General features: G+C 49.6%; 1 protein-coding gene across 10 annotated transcripts in view; it reads right to left on the bottom strand.

The window, feature by feature from the left end:
* Positions 1–6,287: 6,287 nt before the first annotated feature.
* The window catches only part of LOC122379904 (tyrosine-protein kinase Src64B-like), a 55,678-nt gene continuing 36,855 nt past the window's right edge, over positions 6,288–25,110 (bottom strand). For 2 of the 10 annotated variants that reach the window (XM_043362519.1, XM_043362517.1), the window contains exons 4-13: positions 23,107–23,178; positions 21,873–22,125; positions 21,466–21,592; positions 20,230–20,356; positions 19,744–19,911; positions 18,925–19,027; positions 18,388–18,541; positions 17,498–17,651; positions 16,870–17,001; positions 6,288–7,937 (exon numbers count right to left, since the gene is read on the bottom strand). In XM_043362519.1, the coding sequence (XP_043218454.1) occupies positions 7,723–7,937; positions 16,870–17,001; positions 17,498–17,651; positions 18,388–18,541; positions 18,925–19,027; positions 19,744–19,911; positions 20,230–20,356; positions 21,466–21,592; positions 21,873–22,125; positions 23,107–23,178 (1,505 nt within the window). In that variant the 3' untranslated portion in view covers positions 6,288–7,722. Of the gene's footprint in view, positions 7,938–16,206; positions 16,419–16,869; positions 17,002–17,497; positions 17,652–18,387; positions 18,542–18,924; positions 19,028–19,743; positions 19,912–20,229; positions 20,357–21,465; positions 21,593–21,872; positions 22,129–23,106; positions 23,179–25,110 lie in introns of all 10 variants that reach the window. The other 8 variants (XM_043362518.1, XM_043362521.1, XM_043362525.1 and 5 more) reach the window with 6 other exon arrangements.

Below are 25,110 nucleotides of genomic sequence, written 5' to 3'. Positions count from 1 at the left end.
CGCTATAACTTGGCCAAAAAAACGAGATATCGATCTGAAATTTGGTATGTATATAGAAGGGCGCAGTGACTATCACATATATTCCGTTTTTTTTTTCGAAATTTGGAAATTTTTTGATTTTTTTAGTTTGTCTAAAAAATTCAATTTTTTGAATTTTTGAGGGTCAAAAACCCAAAATTTTGAAATTTTGAGATAACAGTTTTGTAGAACTGCTTTTTGTCTACCAGACCATATAAAGAACTTTGAAATTGCTTGATAACTGTAGATTTGGTGAGCGTTTCAAGATTGCATGTTTTTTGCTCGAACATGACCTCAGTTTGACCTCAATAACTTCTGACCTAAGGTGACCTAAGACTTGAAAATTGGTGTGAAGGTGTAAAATTGATGCCCGGGAAGGTACTGAAAATTTGGCGCCGCCGTTTTCTTGCTATTCAGAAAAAACCACAGGGGGGCAAAATGCCCCCCCCCCAACGGGGCGAGGGTTTTAATAAGAATCATCTATGATTTGAGCCTATTTTAACCAGATCGTACCAAATGTGGCAAAACTTGTGCCAGACGACCGCTTTGAAAATGGCTATTGTCTTGTCAAATGTCATTTCCACTCATCTTTGTGATAAACTACCTAGTTTTTTATAGGTCGGGTGGCCACTGTCCAGGTCACATGAAGATCAGGTCAAGGTCATTTTCCTTGGATAAACCTGTTTGTCGTTTCATAAAGTCTCAGCGTAGTTTTTAGAAGCTGATTTCAACTTACCCTATTAGTGGCAGGCTCCTGGCTACCCCTAGTGGTAAGGGGGCTGTTTAGGACCCCCTTGCTATCTCGAGATCTATCCGGCCGATTTTTTCAAACTTTAAGCGGTATGCGGTTATGCTTCGCGTGATCTAAATTTTGAAAAAAAAAGAAAAGTAAAAACAAAAAACAAATAGGGGGTATTAGGGGGAGGTAAAAACTGCAAATGATACAACATTTTTCAACTGCTCACCACGACCATGTTTTTTTAAACCAATTTTGAAATAATTACTGCCGATCGATGCAGAATGAACCAATTATTAACATGAATCATAAATATAACCATTTCGAAAAATAAAAGGCGGATACAGGTAATCGAATTAGGAAGCACACAAAATGCAACATAAATCGGTTTCTTCGTTGGTGATATCACGAAAACGTGTTGGCAATAGTCTAATAATGTGATGGCGTCAGGGTACCGAAGTTGGCAGGTGAAATCGATCTCCCTTTCTTTTCCGGGGTCCACCTATGATCCACCAGGCACCTCTTGTTCACTTGTGAACCTACAAAAAATGTTCATTTCAATCGCTATTGCATTTGTTATTTTACACACTTAACGTCATGATCTTAATAGAAAATAGTCGCTGTGTGTAATTACTTTCCAATACCTTCCAACATTCACTGGACGCGCCTAGATATTTTTTAATATATAGCTTGCAAGTGTTCCAGAAGATAACTGAATTGAGTCACTCCAGGACAATCTAACTATTACCAAGCCGCTCATTAAATGCTACGTTGCATATCAATATGACATCCCTTTTTTGGACGCCTAGATCGTGTTATTATAACCCTCGCCCTGGCAGGGCATTTTTCGTAACGCGGTCTGGGGGGGGGGGGGGGTCCGACCTCCTGGCGTTTCGAAACTAAGCGTCGTAGCGCTTCCCAACAAAGACCAGTCGATTGCTCTTTACGAGTATTCGCGACTGGTGGTACCTATATTTTTTATCCTAGGTCAATACATATTTGACTCCGTTTTGGCTAGTCAACGATCAAATTACGGGGAAAAGCTATAATTTTCCAAGCTATTTAGCCAATAATGGCAACTCTATGAAAGATATCAACATGAAACTTTCACGACCGTGTTTCTCAATGAATTAGCAACAAATTGATGCATAGTTCACTGCAGTTCAGTCATTACTGGCGTGACATAGTCCCCGGGAACACGAGAGTCACACCCGCCGCTGGCGAGGACGGTCCTAATTGACCTGAGGTGACCTTATAAAGATCAAAGAACAATTTTGAAAGCATTTAGATGAAGATTAAACCACAGATTCGGATTCAGGACCTCAAGAAACCCCACTAAACACAGACATGCGAGGTCAATGACCTTCGTTGACCTTAGAAAGGTCAGTATACAATGTAATGATTCATGTCCTGTAAAAATCTGACATAAGTCACACGGAAGGATCGCGCCCGGATACGCCAGATGTACGATTTTGTCAAAAAGAGTCGGAGGTTTTACCTATTGTGACGTCATAGCACGGTGACCTGACATGACCCGAAAATATTTTTTACCGAAAGATTGAGCTGAAAGTTAGCATGTAGGTAGGCACCCACTAAGCCATGCATATCCATGTGCCAGATTTGGGGTGCTGCTGCACGTGCGCACGTGCAGGGGTCGATTCCAGATCTCGAGGACAGCTGGACCGATTGCGCTCAAATTTGGTACACGGTTAGGGAGCAGTTGGTAGGGTGCCGTGCAAAAGTCAGTTGGGACCCAGTTGGCACGTGCGCACATGCAGGGTGCCGCTTCCAGATCTCGAGAACGGCTGGGCCGATTGCGCTCCAATTTGGCACATCACTAGGGACCGGTTAGTAGGTCTTGGGGTGCAGTGCACAAGTTATTTGGTGGTACCCCCTCGCAATTTCGCAGGTGCAAGGCTCACCCTCTCGCTCACTCCGTTGGTCTCCCCAAAAGGCGTTTTACTGGTGTGCACGATTACTTTATAAAAATGCTGAAGTGTTGCAAGTGATTGACAAATATTGTCCAAAGCATGCTGCCTTTTTCCAACCAAATTCCGATTTGAGCATAGGACAAAATCGGAGTTCTGAAGGTACAAAATCCAATTGGCACCACACTTACAGATGTGGTAAGGTTGTGATAGGTTTTACCGAACGGAGATATAGACGATCTGTCAACTGACGAGAGAAGCCAACCTCTGTCAACTGGCTGGTGTGCAGCAAGCAGATATTGATATTCTGCAACGGTTATTTTTATTGTTGTTTTAATCTTTCTTCAATAAGGTATGTTAGAGCTGTTGTGTTGTGCCTATTTGTTTATACACCAAACAACATCGGTGATAGCCAGATAACTATTTCATGGCGTGCAAAGAAAGACTGTTCAAGTTACCCAACGGTCGGGTTATTTGAATACACCGTCACTTGACGGAGAAGCAGGGCTTTACTTTACATTTTTCAAAAAAAAATATATATATGTTCAACTTGAAACTTGATGCACTCTACGGCAATAACACTTGTTAAGTTGTTCGAAAAGTCAAGTCTGTTCAAGTTGTTCTTAGGACAATTAAAATTGATTCCATCGGCTTCCACTCGCTAAACCCGCTTTCCCTATAGCTCAATCAAGGGATGAATCACTGGGTGGTTCTTTCGACCCCTCCTCACCCTCCTGCAATTGAAGTTAGCCGTTAGCAAAGACACTAATTCGTGCAGGGGCTCATTTTCACTTGTCCTTTTAATGTAATCGGTGACTTAAGCCAGCCGGCCAAATGGACAAAAATCCATACAAACCCAGGTGGTGCCACGGGCCCACGGCCCTCATCCTTGTCAGCGTCAACTCCCTCGGCGGCGGCGGCGGCGGCCCGCCGAGCCGTGCGCCGCGGCATGTTACCTGTCGCCGCGCCAGGGGCCGCGGGGCGGGACGCTACCCCCCGCTGCGCCAGGCGACCCCCGGGCCTGGGCACCGCCGCGGCGGGCGACGGACAATAGAGCAAACAAAGGATGGGGCCGCCAGTCAGCCGGCGTAGTGAATGGGTAAATCCTTACTCGATAATACAGCAGAGACTGCTCCACGAACACGGGCAGGCCGTACGGTAGTAGACATTCGATGGAATAGGCGATTCGGGCGTAGGTCAGCCGGGCGTAGGTCACCCGGGCGTAGACATTCGATGGAGTAGGCGATTCGGGCGTAGGTCAGCCGGGCGTAGGTCACCCGGGCGTAGACATTCGATGGAGTAGGCGATTCGGGCGTAGGTCAGCCGGGCGTAGGTCAGCCGGGCGTAGACATTCGATGGAGTAGGCGATTCGGGCGTAGGTCAGCCGGGCGTAGGTCAGCCGGGCGTAGACATTCGATGGAGTAGGCGATTCGGGCGTAGGTCAGCCGGACGTAGGTCAGCCGGGCGTAGACATTCGATGGAGTAGGCGATTCGGGCGTAGGTCAGCCGGGCGTAGGTCACCCGGGCGTAGACATTCGATGGAGTAGGCGATTCGGGCGTAGGTTAGCCGGGCGTAGGTCAGCCGGGCGTAGACATTCGATGGAGTAGGCTATTCGGGCGTAGGTCAGCCGGGCGTAGGTCAGCCGGGCGTAGACATTCGATGGAGTAGGCGATTCGGGCGTAGGTCACCCGGGCGTAGGTCACCCGGGCGTAGACATTCGATGGAATAGGCGATTCGGGCGTAGGTCACCCGGGCTGATCCCCAGCCAGCAACCCAGTTCCAATCATTGGCCTTTTTCACCGTCAGTCAGCTGGCTTTTCCAATCACCACCGGCATGCGAATCACAGCGTTCATCTAGAGGCGGTGGCGGTGGCGGTGGCGGGAGCGGGGGCGGCGCGGCACGAGACAGCTCCGCGCGCCTTTTTCCGCTCGCCTGATCGGCTGAAAGGGTGACGGTGGGCAGCGCGCCGGGCCCGTCTGACTGATGGTCCCCCCTCCTCCGATAGTCTCCGGCGAGTGCCGTGTGTGCGGACATGTCCGGAGGGATGCCATTATCCTCTCAGGCCCTGTTTGGTGTCTGACGGGGGAGAGAAGGAGGAAGAGGGAGGAATGGAGGAGGCGGAACCGGGCCCGACACCACCGAGAGAATCCAATATCCAGCCTCTTGCCGTTCCATTTGATTTGGGATGCAGGGAAATATCGGAGCAGATGTAACGTCTGAAGAATGTGACGGACCGGGACAACAAGCCGTGAGAACATCCCTGAATTGGATGTTTGGTTGCTCGAGTTCCGTGCCGCACAGGCCGGTGCCAGTCCCAGAAACCAGCGGTGATCACTGACCATGGCACCAGCAATATGTTTTACAACTTCAAGCTGCTACGAACATAATAACTTATGCCGTGGGATGTCAAATTTGTGGAAAAACTACCGTCTGGGGTCCAAGATAGGTTTTCTCCAGAGATCCAATAGGCCCACGCAACGCGGCCGCCTGAGACCGAGAAACAGCGTTCGGACCGGCTCTGCGGTCGCTCCTGCAGATGGGATCGATCGGAGCGCACGGTAAACACGGGTCCGGGATGGCCGAGCCGGTCAGATGAAAAACGCCGCCCAAACGCGCTTTGCGTGATTACATTCGGCCGAGACGGGCCGATCGGCCATTTAATCGCGCCGGCTGGAGACGTCCGAAATTCGGGTGGACGTAACTGAAATGTAAGAGAGGAAGCTTATAGATAAGGATCGCACAGGTCATCTAGCCAGCGAACTGATGAAGTGGAATTGGCTTTCAGAATTCAGACCTTTTTTTCTGCCGGACTAAAAAGGTAGACACTCCTTAATGTCAGACCAATAATTCTGATCGAGGGGCTTATTTCGGTAGTATGCATGGACATCCTGCATTCATGCTGACTGCTGAGCCCCTATAACGACACCTATTTGACTTTTTAGTCAAGACAGCGCTGCGTCTTTTAATCCACTCCCAACTTCCCATGATTTCCACGATTGTCATGAGTTTGAGAGCTTCCAGACGCGGCAGACGTGCCCCAATCTTCCCCACATTGCGTCAGCCCAGACGGTCAAGAGATCCTCAGAAACTGGGCATCGGCTGCAACAACTGGCGAAACGACCCGGCAGGGGTCACGGCCGAGAGATTTGTTAGCCAGCGGCAAAATATTACCGGGATGCGCCACCTGCCTCGGCGACCGGATGACGTCATCGAAGGCTGCCAGATGGATCTCTCTGCCCCCAACCCCCCTCCGTGTATTCCCTCCCTCACAGGTCATCACCTCTGCAGGGGCAACATCATTGCTCCAGCGTGCTGTGATAAGGGAGAGGGAGAGGGTGGTCAGTAACGACCTGTGTTTGCTGATACTAGTCGGTCATTACTCTGGTCGTCGATGTGAACAATGTGACTGATGGTTACCTAACGGGACTACCTGACTGTCGAGCGTGCATGCTTTTCTACGCTAATATAAGGTATATTTTTCCCCAGGAAGCTGCAGCACCGCAACTAAATTCACTGAAAAAGATCACATCGATTATCATCTTGATGTTGACCGTCATTTCCATGACGGTCCATCCGACCATTCATGCGAGGAAATAAGTCGGCATTGAGGCGAAGTTTATTTTTGAGAGCTTGGATGTCTGCGAGTAACTATAGGTGACATGCATACAAACATACAAACACTTGCAATAACACGGGCGAGGCTTCCACTGAATTGAACTCAAGACAATATTCCAAGCGTAATATAGCGACAAATGAATAACAATATATCAGCAGAGGGCAGCGCTCCAGCTCCGACATCGGTTCCTTATGAGAGCGACACAAGAATGACGCACTCAGGGATATAACCGCCGACACGGTCGGTCCCGAACCACTCCGCTGGGATCATACGTCATCCCCTCACAACGAGGATATCATTCGCCGCCAGCTCATTCTCCAAAAACACATGAAAAGCAACACGAATGTCGGCGCAAAACCGATGCCGCCCTCCGGCTCTAGTCCCTCATTGTTGGTCCCGTGGATGTCCCAAGGTGGAGGCTTCGCTCCGGGCTAGGAAGCTCTTGGGTGGGCGCTCCAGGAGTACAATGACACTAAGGTTGAACGAATCTGCTCCACATCATACCGAGTACAGCCCGCAGACGGGGTCCGGGAGCACATCTTATGTATAAAGAATCTCGCACATACATGACTCACATGTGAACACATATTCAAACACACACGACACCGATTCGCACGTATGAACACAATCATTCCGCAGATTGTAGTTCTGCTCTCCCGATGTGCGCCAGCTATCACAACGGCGGTACAAAGGTATGAAACACGACAGGACACCTTCCACGACCACTGCCCGGCCTTACCGGGCACCCACTTTGTCTCTCCAACTCCACCGGCGACGCACGGTGGCTCGAGGGTGCGACCTGAGTGGCCAAAACTCACCCTTCGATTCGACTAGACCCCAGCGCGGCCTGAAAGACGGCTCTTATTTGGCCTTCGCTCTTTCTCTTCGGCCTCCTGTTCCTCACTTGCTCTTTCTCGTCTGCTTGGTTTAAACAATATCGATTGAAAATGTATCGAAATCGTTACCGCTTCTGTATCGCATGCTACACGTCACCATGGCACCTTCTAGACAGTTCTCTATCAATTTAGCACAGATGATCACTGAACATCATTATGCTGGCCTAGCTCCATCATAACATCATGACGACTCCTGATGACATGATGATGCAGTGACGTAACACACACGTGGCCGGCCACTCCCGTGACGTCATCAGTGTCTCCAACCACGTCAGAGCTGAGATCCACCGAGAGACTGTGCGATTTCTTACCAGAGAGGATCTCACCCGTCCTGGGACACATCGATGGCAGCGGAACTGATCTAGGTGTCGCTGCTGTGACCGACAATGGCTCTAGCCATGCACAAACATTGTGCAGTGCCCACCACACACCGACACTCGTACCGCACGCATCAGACCAACGCCCCTGATGATGTAGCACGAACACAGATGACGTCACTGACATCACCAGCTGTGTTTCGCATCGCTCAGACGTCATTCTCATCGATGTACTGCCCCTCGGTGCTGACGTCGAAGTCGTTGATGTGCTGGTCGAGGAAGGCGAAGGTGGGCCTCTTCTCCGGCTCGAACGTCCAGCACTGCAGCATGGTCTCATAGAGGGCCGGCGGACAGACGGTTGGCGGCGGCGGTGGAGCGCGGTACCCCCTCACCAACATGTCGGGCAGGTCGCGGTTCGACAGACCTGCGGGAAGGATGGGCAGATTGGTAAAACGGCCACTCGGGCAGTGGCTAACAGGCGGGTTTGAGGTTCCGCGCATTGTGGCCCAATGACGCATGAACTACGATGGGCTACTTACATTTTTTAGATGTCGTCAGTCTCATACCATGCATTATAGACGGTGAGCCTTGCGGGACAGTCTAACTTCAGGCGTCGACAACTACTGCCATCTAGTGGCAGGTCTGTAAGCTAAGCTACGGACATCGGCATGAGAGGCTACTCGCAATGTTTTTGACTAAGTAATGAGTTTCAATACTGAGCAGACAATATATAGCTGCATACAACACTGTCAATCACATAAACCATTCAAAATGAAACTGGGTTACGATCAAACACTAAAGGCCACCGCACACTATCCATTCGGCCGGTTCATTCGGTCGTTACAGCGGCGATTTTCTCGCGCAAGTGTCTATATCGGCCGAATGGCCGAATCGCTTAGAGCAGAAATATCGTTGTTGAAATATCGCCTAAACTGTTGTAACCGAATTCCAAGAGCGGAAGTAATGAATGTTTTATAATGAATATTGGAAAAGACCAAATAGAATCGAGCTTCATATATTTAGTGCATCGTTAAAAAAAGAAACAAAATTATAGGTTAATTGCAGTTTGAGTAGGTAGCTTGCTTGCTAATGAAAACAAATTGGCTGTTAAAAACAAACATTGAGCAAAGTACACCGACTATTGAGGTCTAAATGGTCTGAGCATATCGCAAGCGATTAACCAAACTTAACAACATTAATGTGCATTGTATTGATGCTCTGGGACCAAAAGATTTAGTTATCTGCATGCTGAGCCACCAAACAACCCGTACACACTTCAACTAGCCATCGCGATACTGTACTTCAAGCTGGCACTCCAGAGGGTGCAGGAGAGACGCAGACCCTTGGTCCGGCGCATGGGGTCAGCGACGTGCTGCAGCGCCGAGACGAGCTGGGCGAGCACGCCAACCGAGAGCAGGAGCTTCGGCTCAACGACCCCCAGCGACACAGGTTCAGTATTTCCGACTGAGCTAGGGAGCCTTCAGCCTCCTACTAGCACAGATCGAGGGCCAGATCACCCGCTCGACCACCACCTTCCTCCAGCCGGTGAGCGCACCGCTGCGGCTGGCGATTACACTCCACTATCTGGCGTCGGGGGCTGAATTTTCCGCTCTGGCGCCGAGCTACCGGCTCGCGGAGTCGACCACGCGCGCGTTGGTGTACATCTGTTGTGTACCTGTGTACCTGCCGGAGCCGACGGAGGAGACGTCGCGCGCCAGTGAGCGGAAGTTCCGGGAGCGATGGCTTTTTTCGAACCGCTTTTACACACTGACCGAAAGCCAGGTCGGCATCATTCAACGGTTTAGCCATCTGTTGTACACTTTGAAGTGCTGCGAGCGTTTCGACTGGGCACGGCTGCTCCTTGCGGACACTGGTGATGCCAGCACCGACCGCTCCAGAGACGGGGCTGGCCCGAGCGCCGGCCTTGGAGCTGGTGCTGCTTGCCGGGGCGCCGGCCCCGGGGACAGAGCTGGTGCGCCGGCCGTTTGCGGTTCAGCTGGTGCCTCATCGTCCAGGAAGACTCGTGTTTCATGAAACTGGCTTGTTGTGTACCGCTTGAATGAGATCCACTTCTCCGACCCAACTGAAAACGTAGGGACTTTGTTAATTTTGAACGCCACCTGTTGTGCTGCTGGACCCACGACCCGCGTCATCGTCTTAGCCCGAGTCATCCATCCTCTTGGGTCCTGCCCACCTCGAGTGAGGCCACTGCAATGGCGTGCTTATAGGTATATTGGTAATGACACTCGGTGCACCCTTCACACCAGCTGAGCCGACGCCCGACAGTAGATGTCGCCTCTGCTGCCTGCTGGGAGACGCGCGCGCCATCTAAAGGCGGGTTGGTGAAACAGCTATCAAAGGTCCGCTCATCACACTGAAATGTGTACAACTGTACACAAAGGTGGATCTGCACTGGTTGGAGTGGACATATCTACCTGGTTCATTGACCCGGCAGAGAAGAAAACTATCACTATTGTGAAAGATCTCTGGGGAATAAATGATACACAAATTCAATTTGTTCAGTGCCATTACATTTTATTTAACATAAAATGAGCTCCTGTACAGAGCAGACAAAAACACACAAAAAACACATTCAGCATGCTGATCTCACAACTCTTTCAATGAAAATATTGCATGCAAGTGTTTGTGTGCATCCCATAAAGCCTTAACAGCAGGGATGCGGAGCCGTGGAAATTTCAGACGGCTCCGGCTCCGGCTCCGGCTCCGGAGAAAAAAATCGGCTCCGGCTCCGGCTCCGGCTCCGGGTGAAATGTCATGGCGGCTCCGGCTCCGGCTCCGGCTCCGGCTCCGAGTAAAATGATCCGGCTCCGGCGGCTCCGGCTCCGGCTTCTACTCAGTACATCCCCTATGCGATCAATTAAATACGGGTGGAAGAAAAAAGGCGATGGGATTGGTAGGTACACGTTGCTTCTGTATTTGTATAACAAGGCTATTTTGAATACCAGATTGTTTTACGCCTTGTACTGTCAAACCGAACTAGGTAAATAATTGTTTCCTCTTCAGAAAAGGAGCCGGAGTCGCCCCCTTTTTTGACGGCTCCGGCTCCGGCTCCGGCTCCGGGCTATATTGTTTCACGGCTCCGGCTCCGGCTCCGGCTCCGGGCAAAATATGCCGGCTCCGGCGGCTCCGGCTCCGGCTCCGGCTCCGGCTCCGCATCCCTGCTTAACAGTGTTCCAGACTTTTCTTTCATGGCCCTACGTTTGACACAACCAACATCTTGATCTGGCAGAAACACAGAAAAAGGAAAAAATACTCTGAAAAATGGAATTTCTATTATACTTTGACAACTCAGATTTTGAATTATGGCACTTCTTGTACCATAAGAAAGAGTTGTGCTCAACACTTTCACCAACCATGCAATGAAGTACCTACATATCTAATATGTGACACATTAGTGCGACAGTAGCCTGTTGGAGGCAATGTGAATGAAATGATAAATGAAAACCCAGATTGCATGGTAAGCACATTATATAAGAACGATAAGAACATTACAGGTACTTTCAACAATGACTTTGACTTGCAAGGTTTGAATTTTGATTAAATAATTTAAGAATAGCTCCTTGAAACTTAGAACAACAATTGTGTCCAGCATGAGAACAATTGTGTCCAGCATTTCAAGTTAACTGGCAAAAGCAGAAAATATTTGCTTATATGGATAATAAATGGCCATTTTCCAAGAATACCTACTGTGGCATTGAGTAGTAGACAAATTTATGCCCACTGACTATGCATAATCATGGCAAATGGAGAAAATGGGGAAATGGACATTGAAATTGAAATGAAAAGTGGAGCAGAGATGGTTGAAACCGATGTTAGTTGTCGGACTTTCGTCCCCGTCTTGAGTTGAGATGTTAACATCTCAACTCAAGACGGGGACGAAAGTCCGACAACTAACATCAGTGATACTAACACCTCGTCTCAAGCATTCAGAAGAACTATGGTTGAAACCAATATTTAAACAACATTTCAATCTGAATCACATACCTATGCAATTGACAAAATACAAAACACAGATATTCATTCGAATACTTACTTCATTTCCATCGCAAACAACTCCACACCACACGAGGGACACGCCTAAGAGCTGGACTTTTTGATGACGTCTACGGGTGACGTCATGTCGTGTGTGACGTTTCGTGAGCAGGTAAGGAAAAGTCACCACCGCTGGCGAACATTGGTGCGGTAAATGGCAAACACAAATGCTGCGCAGAAAAGACAAATGTGTAACTTCTTCAGACAACATTCGTTCGGACGACAATGTCAAGGCGAATCAAGAAGTTCTTCATGCGATTGTTAGTTATCTGTCGTGCTATTTTAGTATGATTGTTATTAGCAGTTGATTTGTGAAATGTATTATCAAAATCAATGTTTATTGAACGCAGATTCAGTTTATTTTCAGATGTACCTAGGTACCCTTCCACTTCACTCATCTCAAGCTGTTCAAACACCCTTGACAAAGTCGATTAAGATGAAACGTTGGGTATAATTTATACTGTGTTTTCTCTGCGTTATTAACATATTCATCATATATACAATATAAGGGCCACATGCTTTTACAGGGAGACATGTCAGACAGCCCAGTAGGATGAGGCTTCGTCAAGCGTCATTTTTAGCAAAGCTTTTCTTGCTCAAAATCCAGTCTGCAAAACATGGCAGGGCTTACACTTTGGCTTACATTTGACTCCCAGCTGTTGTGTCTTTGCTATGCGATGTTAAACATATAAAACATCCTACTATTCATGTATGCGCCATGACTCATGTAATCTTTTCACAGCCAAGACGCTCCTAAGGTACTGGGAATGTGGGGAGTGCAGCAGCATCAGTGCAGCACTGATGGTCGGATGCAACGGCTGCGATAAATGGTACCACTTCCGTTGTGCGGGACTGACTAAGGAGCCAGGTAAGCGCAAATGTTTTCTGTGTCAGTATTTTTGTTGCAGCTATAGTGATCAATGAAATATTTTCCGCACTGTTCAGCCAAACATGTATTTAAAAAAATCTGCTTCCCAACCAAGGGCGTCGCCACAGGGGGGGGGGGGGGGACGGAGGGGATTCGCTTCGTGGCGTCGCCCCTGTTCCCAACTACACAAATTTAGTCAAACAATGTGCCAATATGGAATTTTCAGGTTCAGTTGAATTAAATCGGAACAATGATAATTGTAGATTACGTATACCTGCAAGAGAGGAAAACAGAATACATTGTATTGCTTGTCCTTCACCGATACTGTTATTTTTCCATTTCTAGAAACACCGACATGGCGATGCAGGTGGTACTGCCTGGTGAGGCCGCGGTCTCCGGAATCGCCTGCAGACGAAGTCACCTGGCGTCCATCTGCACATCACTTGCAGCAGTGAGGCCTGCTGACAGCGTCTGGCAGTGTCGGCAACGTGCCAGACAGCGATCTGGAGTCCTGCTCACCGCAGGTCGCCGACAGGAGGGGCGACGCATCGTCTCCGAGGTCGCCTCAGCAGCAGTGAGACCCCACTGGCCGTCTTCTTAGGCTTCAACTAGATTGCAAACAACCTATGCTGAGACAACGCCCATGACGTGTGATCCGGTACCGCTACCGCACTGCGTGCCTGTGCCCGCCGTGAGCCGCTAGTGCATGGGTTCGACCATGAGAATATGTGTTTATGTTGCTTTTACTATTGTTTATACGTTGAAGTGACGAATTGTTTATTTTTCGCAAGCCTCCGCTGTCCGGTTGCCTGCAGCTCCATGCAACGCCAGCTGTACTGTTGTTTTAATGTTGTCTCTCCGCTCAGCTGTACTGTTGCCTCTCCGCTCATAACAACCTATGCTGAGACAACGCCCGTGACGTGTGATCCGGTACCGCTACCGCACTGCGTGCCTGTGCCCGCCGTGAGCCGCTAGTGCATGGGTTCGACCATGAGAATATGTGTTTATGTTGCTTTTACTATTGTTTATACGTTGAAGTGACGAATTGTTTATTTTTCGCAAGCTTCCGCTGTCCGGTTGCCTGCAGCTCCATGCAACGCCAGCTGTACTGTTGTTTTAATGTTGTCTCTCCGCTCAGCTGTACTGTTGCCTCTCCGCTCATAACAACCTATGCTGAGACAACGCCCATGACGTGTGATCCGGTACCGCTACCGCACTGCGTGCCTGTGCCCGCCGTGAGCCGCTAGTGCATGGGTTCGACCATGAGAATATGTGTTTATGTTGCTTTTTATACTATTGTTTATACGTTGAAGTGACGAATTGTTTATTTTTCGCAAGCCTCCGCTGTCCGGTTGCCTGCAGCTCCATGCAACGCCAGCTGTACTGTTGTTTTAATGTTGTCTCTCCGCTCAGCTGTACTGTTGCCTCTCCGCTCATATATGACACCCTCTATATGAATGGCACTACTGATTGTCACACCCACTGTCCGTATTGTCCGTAGTGGTATCTACGCCCATGTTAATACAGCGTGCAGAATCCAGATTCTATTGAGGAGAGTTGAGCCAAGTCACCATAGGCTCGGGAAGAGAGCAACGTGGAGGCCCACTGCCCCTTCCCCGGCCCCCACTGGGGGCGCCAGCCACTCCAACTTTTGACTGGATGTCAAGAGCGTCGCCACGAGGGGAACGAGTCGCCGGCCAGCCAAGGTAGCCAACGGCGTGTGAAGGTTGCCTGACCTCGAGGAAACTGAGATGGCACCAACGGAGGTTTTGTTAAGTAGGCGACCAAAATTCGAGCGGCAGCAACCTGGGCACCTTCACAGATAGCAGTGCCGCGTATCAGGGCGCCTTCGACGTTGAGCTGGGCGCCGATCATCAGGACGCCGGGGGAATATGACCCAATATCCCCCGTAAATATGTGCCTCGGAAGGGAGACCCAACCATAAAACTGAAAGCTCGCCGCATTTTATCCACTATTTTTCGAGCGGGTCCATAGATTTCCGTCCTCAAAAGTGCGGGGATATTCCCCAGTATTTGAGTTGGATGGGACTATAGTGGCGTTTACACCGACAGGAGATTCCCATTGCCGGCTGTGGGAAACTACTGTCGGTGTAAACGCCATTCATATTTCCTGCGTCACCCCTGTGGGGACGCCCTTACTCCATGGTGCCGAGCTTATCAATTTGGATATCAATGGAATCAAAATCTCTTATCGATCGATGAAGAACTAAATTACCCCGACCCGGAGAGCGTCTTTGGAATCAAAGCAGTAGCACATGACGCAAGACTTCAGGCAAATAAATCCTTCTTGTCTGAAATAAAACATTTGTGTATTGATAAGCACGTTTTATAAGCAATGGTAGCATGATTCTCCATGTATTTGGTTAAAGTGATAATTTAGTAGCAGATATTTATCGTTGCATTTCGTTTTATAATTTATATTGTCAGAACTAGCAACATGTCTCTTCACTCAACAATAATTACAAAAGTGAAAAAGAAATGATAAAATGCTTATATTTTGGTGAAACTAAAAATTAATTCAGCACATATTTTTTTTACAGCGTTGAAGTCCAGCTCCAAAGGACAGCTGACGATCGTAGCCGAGCAGGCTGTTTGGTACTTCTTCACTACTTCTTAGAAGTACCCGTTAGTACCGATCATGTCTCACATAATAAGCTATTGGAACAAAAATATCCATGTTCTTCTAATTATTCTCCTTTCACACTTCAAATAAATACTTTTGAAATGCATTTACTAATCAATTTCACAAAAACGGCTAAAAATTTTACAACGTCAAAATACTTATTCCAATTTCCACCATGAAACCACCACTATATTACTTGCTTACAGAACCGTGCGCACAGTGCGCGCAGTTTTATCGTGACGTCAGAGGGTGCTTCCTCAGTGGCGCCCCCTGGCGGGGAACGCGTGCAAAAAGTCCAGCTCTTAGGCATGTCCCCACACGAGCCCCTCACATCGAAAATGATTGGAATGTAAACAACACTTGTCAAGGTTGTATGAAAACAATATGGCGGCTGTTGATTTTCGGCCGCTAAATGACTGCTTCGGCGAGAAAAGTTCAACCGGTCGAACTTTTTTCGGTCGTCGCGTGAACATCGCTTGGGCCGAATGCCTGAATAATATGGGCCGAATGCACCGTCGTTGGTCCGTTGTTTCGGCCGATATAAAGACTCGCGCGAGAAAATCGCTGCTGTAACGGCCGAATGAACCGGCCGAATGGCTAGTGTGCGGTGGCCTTAAGAGCAACCCAAGACGTAAGGCATTTTGTCGCGATTGAGAACAGTTGTGTCCTGTTCATCAGCATCAAAACCATGGGCATCACTCGTCAGCTTAAGAAAAAGCATCATATTGTTAGTAGGTAGCCATTCACTCGTAACCATGCTGATTGCTGAGCCCACTAAGAAGTGAGAACCAGAAACCATGTATCAGCAGCACAAAAGTTATCGTTACTAAAGCGAAACAGCGACATATCTTCTGAGTAATGAACAAAGCATGATTGAAGAGGATTCCGGTCGATTAAAAATCCTATAAAGTGCATACAAGGAGCCGTTTAGGTTATGTCCCTAGCTCAAGGTTGTGTTACTTAGAAAGGATGCAAGCAAAAAGTAAAATCATGTGACAATAAAAGTAATAATGTCAGGAAGTGATTTGAGCACAATCAGATTGCACAGCAGGCATATCATGCAATATGTAAGCAGCCGCCACATCAGCCACACTCAGCTCAGCTCAGCCTCAGCAGCCATGGCACGTACCTAGTCCTGCACCTCCCTGTAGGGGATCTCGGACGATATGGAGAAGTCGTCCAGGAAGTGGAACGTGTACTCGAAGGTGGGCCGCCGCTCGGGCTCGCCGTGCCAGCACTGCGCCATCAGGCCGTAGATGGAGTCTGGACAGACGACACTGGTCGGTTTCGGCATCCGGTAGCCCCTCTCGATGTGCTCGATCACCTCACGGTTGTGCATACCTGCGTAGAGCACGGACGATGCACACAAAGCGTGATGACGCCGCGAGGCACTGACATGCCGGTTTATACGTCATTCGTTCGGAGTAATAGCGAGCGGGAGTAAGCCTAGGCGTAAGCAAAGCGAGATGGAGAAGCAATAGCAAAACGTAAGCTATAACGGAGCAATGCAAGTCGGTACCGACGTTGAAAGCACGACGAATCTTATATTTGCTTTTCTAAAATGGGTATTTCGCCAAAATGACTTTGGTTAAGATCACCTTACCGTATTTACTATTGAATCACAGTAATATTGTTGCATTTGTCAAAGAGCAGAGGCAAAAAGCGCAGCGTTGACTTTCAAGGTGTCTCCAGTAGACGTAACATGAAATATAAAAAACATTTCGCCGACATCCATCGGTAACTCACTTGGTACTTACAAATAACTAACTCGACAGTGCTGTGGGGAACTCACCGGGGTACGGCACCGCTCCGTAGGTGACTATCTCCATGAGCAGAACGCCGAACGACCATACGTCCGACTTGATGGAGAACTTGCCGTACATGATGGCCTCGGGAGCGGTCCACTTGACCGGGAACTTGGCGCCTGCAGCAGCAAGACCAGACACATGGTCAGTTTGAATAGAGGGGTGATAGCGACTTTGGTTTTTTTGTGTTTTTTTTTTGTTTTGTTGGATTAGGCCCTTCCGGTCCAATTAGACCATTTCAGAGCCGGAAGGATGTTAGGAATTAGGGGAAGACATTGGTCTGGGCAGGCACCCTAGTGAGTCACCGGGGCTGAACCCGTCCAGAGGACAGGCCACCCAGCCCCAAGGCACTCACTGCACCCGGCTACGGGGTGCGCTCCCTCGGGAGCAGCGGTGCCGCTCCAAGGGAGCAGCCCGCATGAGATAAAGGTGCCTGTCCAGCCCGGAGGGGGGTTGCGGCGTGGAGAAGGATTTCAGTATCCTGAGGATAGATGCATGGAACGGTGACTTTGGTTTTATACACTCTGATCAGTTTAGTGTCGAGGAGGGGGTTTGAAGCAGTGCATAAACTTCTATATTTATCGATTATCGAGCTCTATGCACTGCGCGACTTACCCTGCTTGGGACAGTATTCGTTGTCTTCGATAGCCCTAGCCAGTCCGAAGTCGCAGATCTTCACCTCGCGGGCGTCACCGACCAGGATGTTCCTGGCCGCCAGGTCGCGGTGGATCAGACGCTTCTCCTCCAGGTAGGCCATGCCACTGGCCACCTGGCGGACAAACAAATTGGCTTAGTTTGGACTGATCCACGCCAGAGGCACACAAGCCGAATCACCGAGTGTGTCAGTCTGGACGTTCTATGTACGGTTTGCTGCGTTTATTACCGTGTATATTGCCAAGGCTGCCAATATAGAGAAAGTTTAACATAAGTACGATCTCTCCTCTATCCTCTGATCAAACGCTTTACTTCTTTGCACCGTTAAAAGATACCAACTAGGCGTCGACGTTGTATGCAAATAACTAATAACTAATAAGTGTTACATTTGCTGTCTTCGAGATGCAGCATCGATACCTACAAGTACCTAAATTCTAAATTTATAAACAATCCCGATCAAATCTTAAGGAAGAGGCCCGCATGCATAGTTGGTGGCCACCACAAAGCATGCATGGATAGCACCGGTCCCGCTGAACCGGCTACTGGCGACACGAAACGGCGACACAGAAAAGATAACCACACAAGGACAAACATTGTACGTATAATCTGCATATAATGTATGCATATCAAAACAAAACCTTTGACGACGCAGTCACGCAAAGCTGGCATACAGTAAACATATCTCTTTTACGTCCCCTTCAGGAACAACAGACCAGCACCCATGCTCCAATCGCCATGCTGGCTGTGCATGGCATAGAACATCTACAGATCATCACAGCCCGTCAAGCGCAATGCATAACCCAAATTCCACAACCTCCCACACACCCCAGACGGCACCCCAGGTCACCCACCTGTCCGGACATGTAGAGGAGGTCGGGAAACTTGCACTGCTTGCCCTCGGGTTTGCGCAGGTAGTCGAGCAGACTGCCGTTACACATGAACTCGGTGACGATCAGTATCGGCTCCTCCGAGCAGACGGCATACAGCGCCAACAGACGCTCGTGTCTGGTGGAAAAAGAGAGGGATGTTCTTATGAAGGCTTCGGTTCGGTTTGAAGGGACTGTAACGCAGTTCAGTTCTCCACGTGTAATTACAGTGACATAAACATTAAGTTGAAGAGGCATTCTTATTCAGGCAAAAATGAGAAATAAGCCCGCAATTTACAAAGGGCCCAATCGAAAGCATAAATGCCGAGAATCGTTGCAAGAGACTCTAACCAGCAGTCATAATAAATATTCCTCGGTCTAATCACACAAATCAGCTATCGCACTCCAATAGCCGTTACGTCTCAATCAACCACCACCGAACCCGGCGGTCTAAGGCGGCAGGGGCCAACTTCTGAGCCGCAATTTCCGCTAGATTGACTCCTAAATCCGAGCCCATCTCACCTGAACTTTTTCATGATCTGCGCCTCAGCCAGGAAGGCGGCGGGGGACATGGAGCCCGGTTTGAGCTTCTTCACGGCCACTTCGGTCTTGTCACGCCACAGGCCTGGTGGGGAGGAGACACGTCAGATGGTAGTGGGGTGATATCCCTACGTCAGTATGGTGGTGAGGTCATACCCCCTATACATAACCTATCGGTTACTCCTATCTGGTGGGACATAGCCGCTGCTGGTGTCAACCTAGGGTGGCGAACATGTGGAAATGGATGTTGTACATGTTGCGATGCTCGGCGACAAAACAACGCGCCGCATTAAGAGTGGAATGGAATGGATGGAATGAGGTGAGGTTTTGGAGCGGAGTGGGATGGGATGAAGTGATCTGGTACGATAAATTAATTACGGATGGTTTCCCGAAGGATGCTAAGGTATAGCTAAATGTGTGCCATTATGAATCGTGGTAGCTTTATTGCGATTTAAAAGATCTCTTCCCACGTCGATTAATATCGACAACTAAAACTAAAAAGTTTGATAAGTGAGGTGAATTTTCCCTAAAGTGTTAAATAAGGAATAAGGAATAAGGAAAACACGTCCGAAGCTAATAGCGGCCACTTATACAAACAATTTTGGACGAATGTTACACATAAGGCAGGTACATATTATGCAGAACGTTTAACATCCTATAATGGTGTTGGTGAATTTGCAATACCTATGCTGGCAAATATGTATAGGTACATTTTACAAGCTAAGGTAAACCAGAATCCAAGAATGCAATTACGAAAGTTCTTTCATAACGCATCATCAGCCGACATAAGCTAAAACTTACCATACCACACTTCTCCGAAGTTCCCGGAGCCGAGCACTCGTTTCATGGTGATCTCCGATTTGTCAATCTCCATCCAGTGGTTCCTGGTCTCGAGCGACAGGTCCCACATCTGCGGTTTGGGCCGCGGACATACTTGAGTGAGCACGTGGCACAAACCCTTGGCCTCCTCTGTGAACAAATAATCGATAGTTGAAGGAACATCCATCTAGCTATTCAATGGACATCATAGGATATCGTCATCATAGGTCGTAGAATAACAAGATGACAATCCATGGGCGATAAATGCACCAAAAGGACGAATTATGGGCTCAGTCGTACAATTCAAAAGAAAAGAAACGCTAGCATTGGCATTGGACAACATCTGAGGTCACCACATCAACCCCCGCAATGTTAAATATCACATCTAAGGCCCACCGAGCGCTTGATCTGCCCCAGACCACATTCTTGTGTCTCGTTCCCTGTCGGCAGTCCGTTCGTGCCACTCACGTGCATAGCTGTTGATGAGGCTCCTCAGGTCCCTGTAGGTGTTTCGCGGCGCTATGTAGTAGCCGCCGTCATCCAGCCGGTGGATCTTGTAGTGTTTGACGTGGCGACCCCTCTGCGGCTCCCAGTCCTGTAGGCGAACAAGAGGGGGGGGGGGCGTGGTCAATGACGGCGAGTTAGTAAACGACGATAGTCGATAGGAGCGCAGTGTACAGGCAGGGCAAAAAGCCACATAACACAACGGCCGTATGGTGCGAATGAATAATTTACGGACAAATTGATTGAACGGATCGATAGTCCGGCCATCCATCGTTCACTCGCGAGGGAAGTATCAATAGCACATGCTAGGCGATGGCTGACGCCCGTCTTGGTCTATTCGCATAGATCAAGACGTTGTTTAGTCACAAACCGACGACTCTATTTAACGGGATCAGTTTTAAAATCTTCATTGCAGAGGTTGACGAAAAAATAATACTAAGAACTGCAACGTTCACACCAAGTTAAGTAGCTGAAATGAAGAACAGAGTACAGTCCAAAGTCAACAAACAACCATCGACGTTTCAGACAAAACACAAACACCTAAGGCGGAGTTAAATCAGGGATCCCTAGTAGATCCTGGAGAGATACACATCTCAAGCAATAATAACACAATACTCAAGCAATAATAACTTTTTTGTGAAAACAAAAGAGGGATCAATGACGCAAGAAGTTGGCAGCATCGAGGTCGACAGTCGATGCGGTCGTCACTGCGCGTAACCCAGTTCTCGTAACAAGGAAAAAGGGCCTAGAGCAACAATACGATCGTTTCATATATTGACTAGCGACGTCTACCTGGAAAACGAATTAGCAATGCATTATGCCGCCAAAAAGCCTTCCTTGTTTTCACAAGGTAACAAAAACATCAAATAACATCACGAAATCCCATTAGTCGTAGAGAGGAAACGGTAAACATTGGACAACGCTTATCAACACGAATCAGCCAAGAATATACGGAAACAAGAAATAAGATGTATTTTGAGATTATAAAAAGGCACATGATCTAACAATTGCTCGTTTTATTTTTTATAAAAGCAAGGAATAAATATGTTGCTTGAAAGTTGTCGGAGCTCCAATTATTCGGAAACATTACGAGGAATTGAGAAAAAGGACAAGGAGAATTTATAACTACATAAAGTAAATGAGCGATATAACACCGGTAACGGTCGGAAACACGGAGGTCCCCAAGCGTGTAACGTTTACCTGAACGGAGAGAGAGCACATGCTGGTCATACGCTCGGAGGGCCGCACCAGGAACGTGCCGCGAGGATTCTCCGGCAGCAGGAGCAGCGTCTCCGCCTCCTTCCGCGAGATCCGGTTGAAGTACCAGCTGCCAGAGACGTCAAAAGGGTCAGCATCAAAATGAGTAAGGGAGTGCAGCACAGCGGACTAGATATGCAGAATTATTGCCTCGTGGCTCAAAATACAACATACATCACGTTTGACTGTAAACAGGTATCAAATAATCCTATATACAAAAAATTGATTCCGTACCAGCATCACAGTATGTTCAGCTTCTCCCTTTTAGCCGGGCTAGTTACATCGTATTTCAGGCGGAGTAGACCAATGCCACATTTCCCCACCCTTCCTTCCCCGGCCGACAGACTCACTCCTCGCTCTCCACTGACGCCTCGGTGGCCACGTAGTTCCTGGGCACGAAGCCGGTCTGGCCGGTACCCAGGTGGTGCACGTTCAGCCAGTCGGGGTCGTTGTTGCCCTCGGCGGCCGCCTCCATTCTGTCGCCCTTTCGGAAGCTGATGTCGGAGCCGACGCGGCTCTCGTAGCTGTAGAGCGCCCTGACGACCCGCGGGCTGCCGCCGCGCGGTGGTGTGCCCGTACCGGACGGCCGCGGCTGGGAGAGCCCTGCTGACACGAGGACAGGTTTAGTTAGGGGTCAGGTCAGGGGTCGAGTCAGAGGTCGGGTCAGAGGTCGGGTCAGGTTCGGGTCAGGGCGTGGTCAGGGCAGGATCATGGTAGGTTCAATGTCGGGTCAATATCGGGTCAATATTGGATCAGTTAGGTCAAGAATTGGGTTGGTATCACCTCTAGGACATTTTCCAACAACAACAACAAAAACAAACACAAAACGACAGACGTTATATGCTCTCCAGTGACATGAGCTGATTGCTTGCTGATTATCACGATTTCGGTCCATATGAAAGACTACAACAATTCATTATGACGCAATTAAACAGAATAAGTCGTATCGCAGCCATTTGCACTGCATTGATGAGTTTGGATACGAGAGAGTGGACATGAAACTTCAGAACGAAAACCTGAAAACGAACAACGATAAAATAAGGCATGCCATCTGCAAAAGGAATGCAAAAAAGAACAGTGGCCTTTCTTCAATTCGCAAGCCAGTAATAGGTACAAATGCAGCATATCACAGCAGCAGTTGGTAGGTAAAAAATATTCAAATAATAAGTACACGGTGCATAAATAAAAATCATACAGCAGGTGCAAGGGACGACCTTATGAGAAAAACATCACAACCGTTAGTCATGCTCGGCAGTCGGTTACTTTCATGGTGCAGTTCGAAGTAGCAGAACACAAGATAAACAAACAAACGATACATTCGCATTCTCATGACCGAGCATAAACAAAACAAAACATTAGTACGGTGCATCTTTCAAGGCGTCAATCGCTGCTCGGTAGCCCCATCAGGCCATGTACACAAGCCGAGGACAGCCGCCCTCGACTCGCCAGGGCTCATGGCCGCTGTTCAGGGGCGGCAGCGGATGCCACTCCACAGGCGGAGGCCCGGCGCCTGTATGCTCCACTCTCACACCGTGCGGGGATGGACCGTGGGGCCGTGCCGGTGCAGTGTGACCGCCGCCTTACCCCGCGAGCCGCTCCTGTGGGAGGTCCTGAGGGAAGTACCTGCCGACCGACAGGAGGCCAGCCGGCCGCCGGCTGTAACACCGCCGACGCCACCACCGTCAACACAGGGTCACACTGAGCTGTGTCATTTCCCGCCGCTAAGACCGTCCACGCAGGGTCACATGGAGCTTACACCACCTCTAGCCCACGTCGACCGGTCATTGCAGGGTCATCCACCCATTCACCAACCCCAGCACTGGGTCACCAGCCCCATCGCTCGCCGCTAGGTCACACATATGCGTGACCCGTGTCCCCGTCACGTAGGAGGGACCTAGTGACCGGGTACATAGTGACCCGGTGACACGCTAACCATATCAGGCACCACTGCAACGCACACAGGCCAACGCAATATCGAACACCAAAGCATAGCTCCAAACTGCCGAACAACACATCAAATAATGGTCGATAGTCAGTAATCACTATAGTCAGTTTCACCACCAAGCGGCGAACGGACATAACACCTCACTCACTGGCTGACCATCACCCTCCGGTAACACAGGAAGATATCTAAATTCTGGCACGCTCCACTCCCCTGTTCGTCCTCTCTGCAGCCTCACCCTTCCTCCCCAGCTTAGACTCCACCAGTGCCCGGTGGGGCACCCTAATGACCACCTGGGGCGCGGTGCGGCGAAAACCAGCCACCCCAAGATTTATGATGCTCGCGATGAAGCCGGTCGGTAAAATCCGTGATTTTGTTTTACTGACGGCGTAGCTACGTGACCCACGACCCATCGGGCACGATCATATCCCAGGAGGTCGCATGTTCAATGTGCATGTGCACCATCGGCAAACACCGGCGAACGGGGGCCGTTTGTTGTCGTTAGAGGGTTCGCGGTAGGTACTTTGTCGGCACGCCGCGAGATAAGCGGTGATGCGGCGGTTTGCTTTGGCCCGTGGCGGAGTGTTTGTAAACGCAGACCTTTATAACGGAATGTGAATCCCAGGTGGTGAATGGAATGATGACAGCGAGTCGCGAGAGATCGCCTTTCCAGTGAAATGGACAACATCAAACGACCAAGCAGAAGTTGTGCCATATCTATCACTAGAGTACCTAGGCACTCAATCAAACCAAGCGTTTGTAGGATGCATGCGAGGAATTCGACAGCAATGAAACTTTCCACTAGACCATCGGCTGCCTAAGAATTGTTCAAAAGATGCGGAAGTAATCGTTTTTCAATTCCAGGAACACCACCGATGCATTTTGTTGTGAAGTTTCGTCGAGCGTGGCCCGTCTCCAACACACCACAAACTCAGCTTCCAGTGAGTAAAGCCGGATCGTTTCAGCAGCTCAGTCGCTGCCGCAGCCGTGTAGTTTCGCAGCTGGGCGGATCGGGCCGCCGATGGGCAGCTCCAGTCTCTGTGCCGGAGGTCACTGGCCTGGGGTGCAGACTCGGCGGCGGCGACCGGTCAGAGGCGCGCCCACCGGCCGAGATCGAACCGACCGCTGCCTGGCGCCCTGCCAGACGAATGTCCATGCCGAGCAGCGGTGCCGCACCGCAGCTTTGGCAGTCGATGACGGGAGCGCCGGTCGTTAACTCCCGGCACCAGGCACTGGCCGGTATATCGTTCACCTCCAGTTCCGCGCAGCCGGCGCCCAGGTCAGCGCAGCCGGGCCGCGCGCGCAAAAACAACAGCCGTCGCGTCACAGTGCAGCTCTCCGCGGCAAAAAGACAACAGGTCGTCGACGAGGGGTTTTCTGCGCCGCCTCCCGGCCTTCTAAAACGGATGGAGACGCGCGGCCGGCCCACAGCGCGGCGGCAGAAGGAATACCGGAACAATGGCAATGAGAGGAGGCGGACAGCGGCCGGACGGTGTCGCACCGTCTGATACGGGGCGGCGATTCGTCACCGGCACGGGAGAGCTCTCCAGTGATGCGTCATGTCGAGAGGAGCGGGTACCTACCTCCCGACCCCCTCCGGCGCCGGGGACCGGTCCAGCCGCCACACTGTCTCACTGGAAACCCCG

This window comes from Amphibalanus amphitrite, unplaced genomic scaffold (genome assembly GCF_019059575.1).
Source record: "Amphibalanus amphitrite isolate SeventyFive unplaced genomic scaffold, NRLGWU_Aamphi_draft 000087F_arrow, whole genome shotgun sequence".
In the NCBI taxonomy this organism is placed as follows: domain Eukaryota; kingdom Metazoa; phylum Arthropoda; class Thecostraca; order Balanomorpha; family Balanidae; genus Amphibalanus; species Amphibalanus amphitrite.
This window is presented reverse-complemented; position numbering and strand designations above follow the sequence as displayed.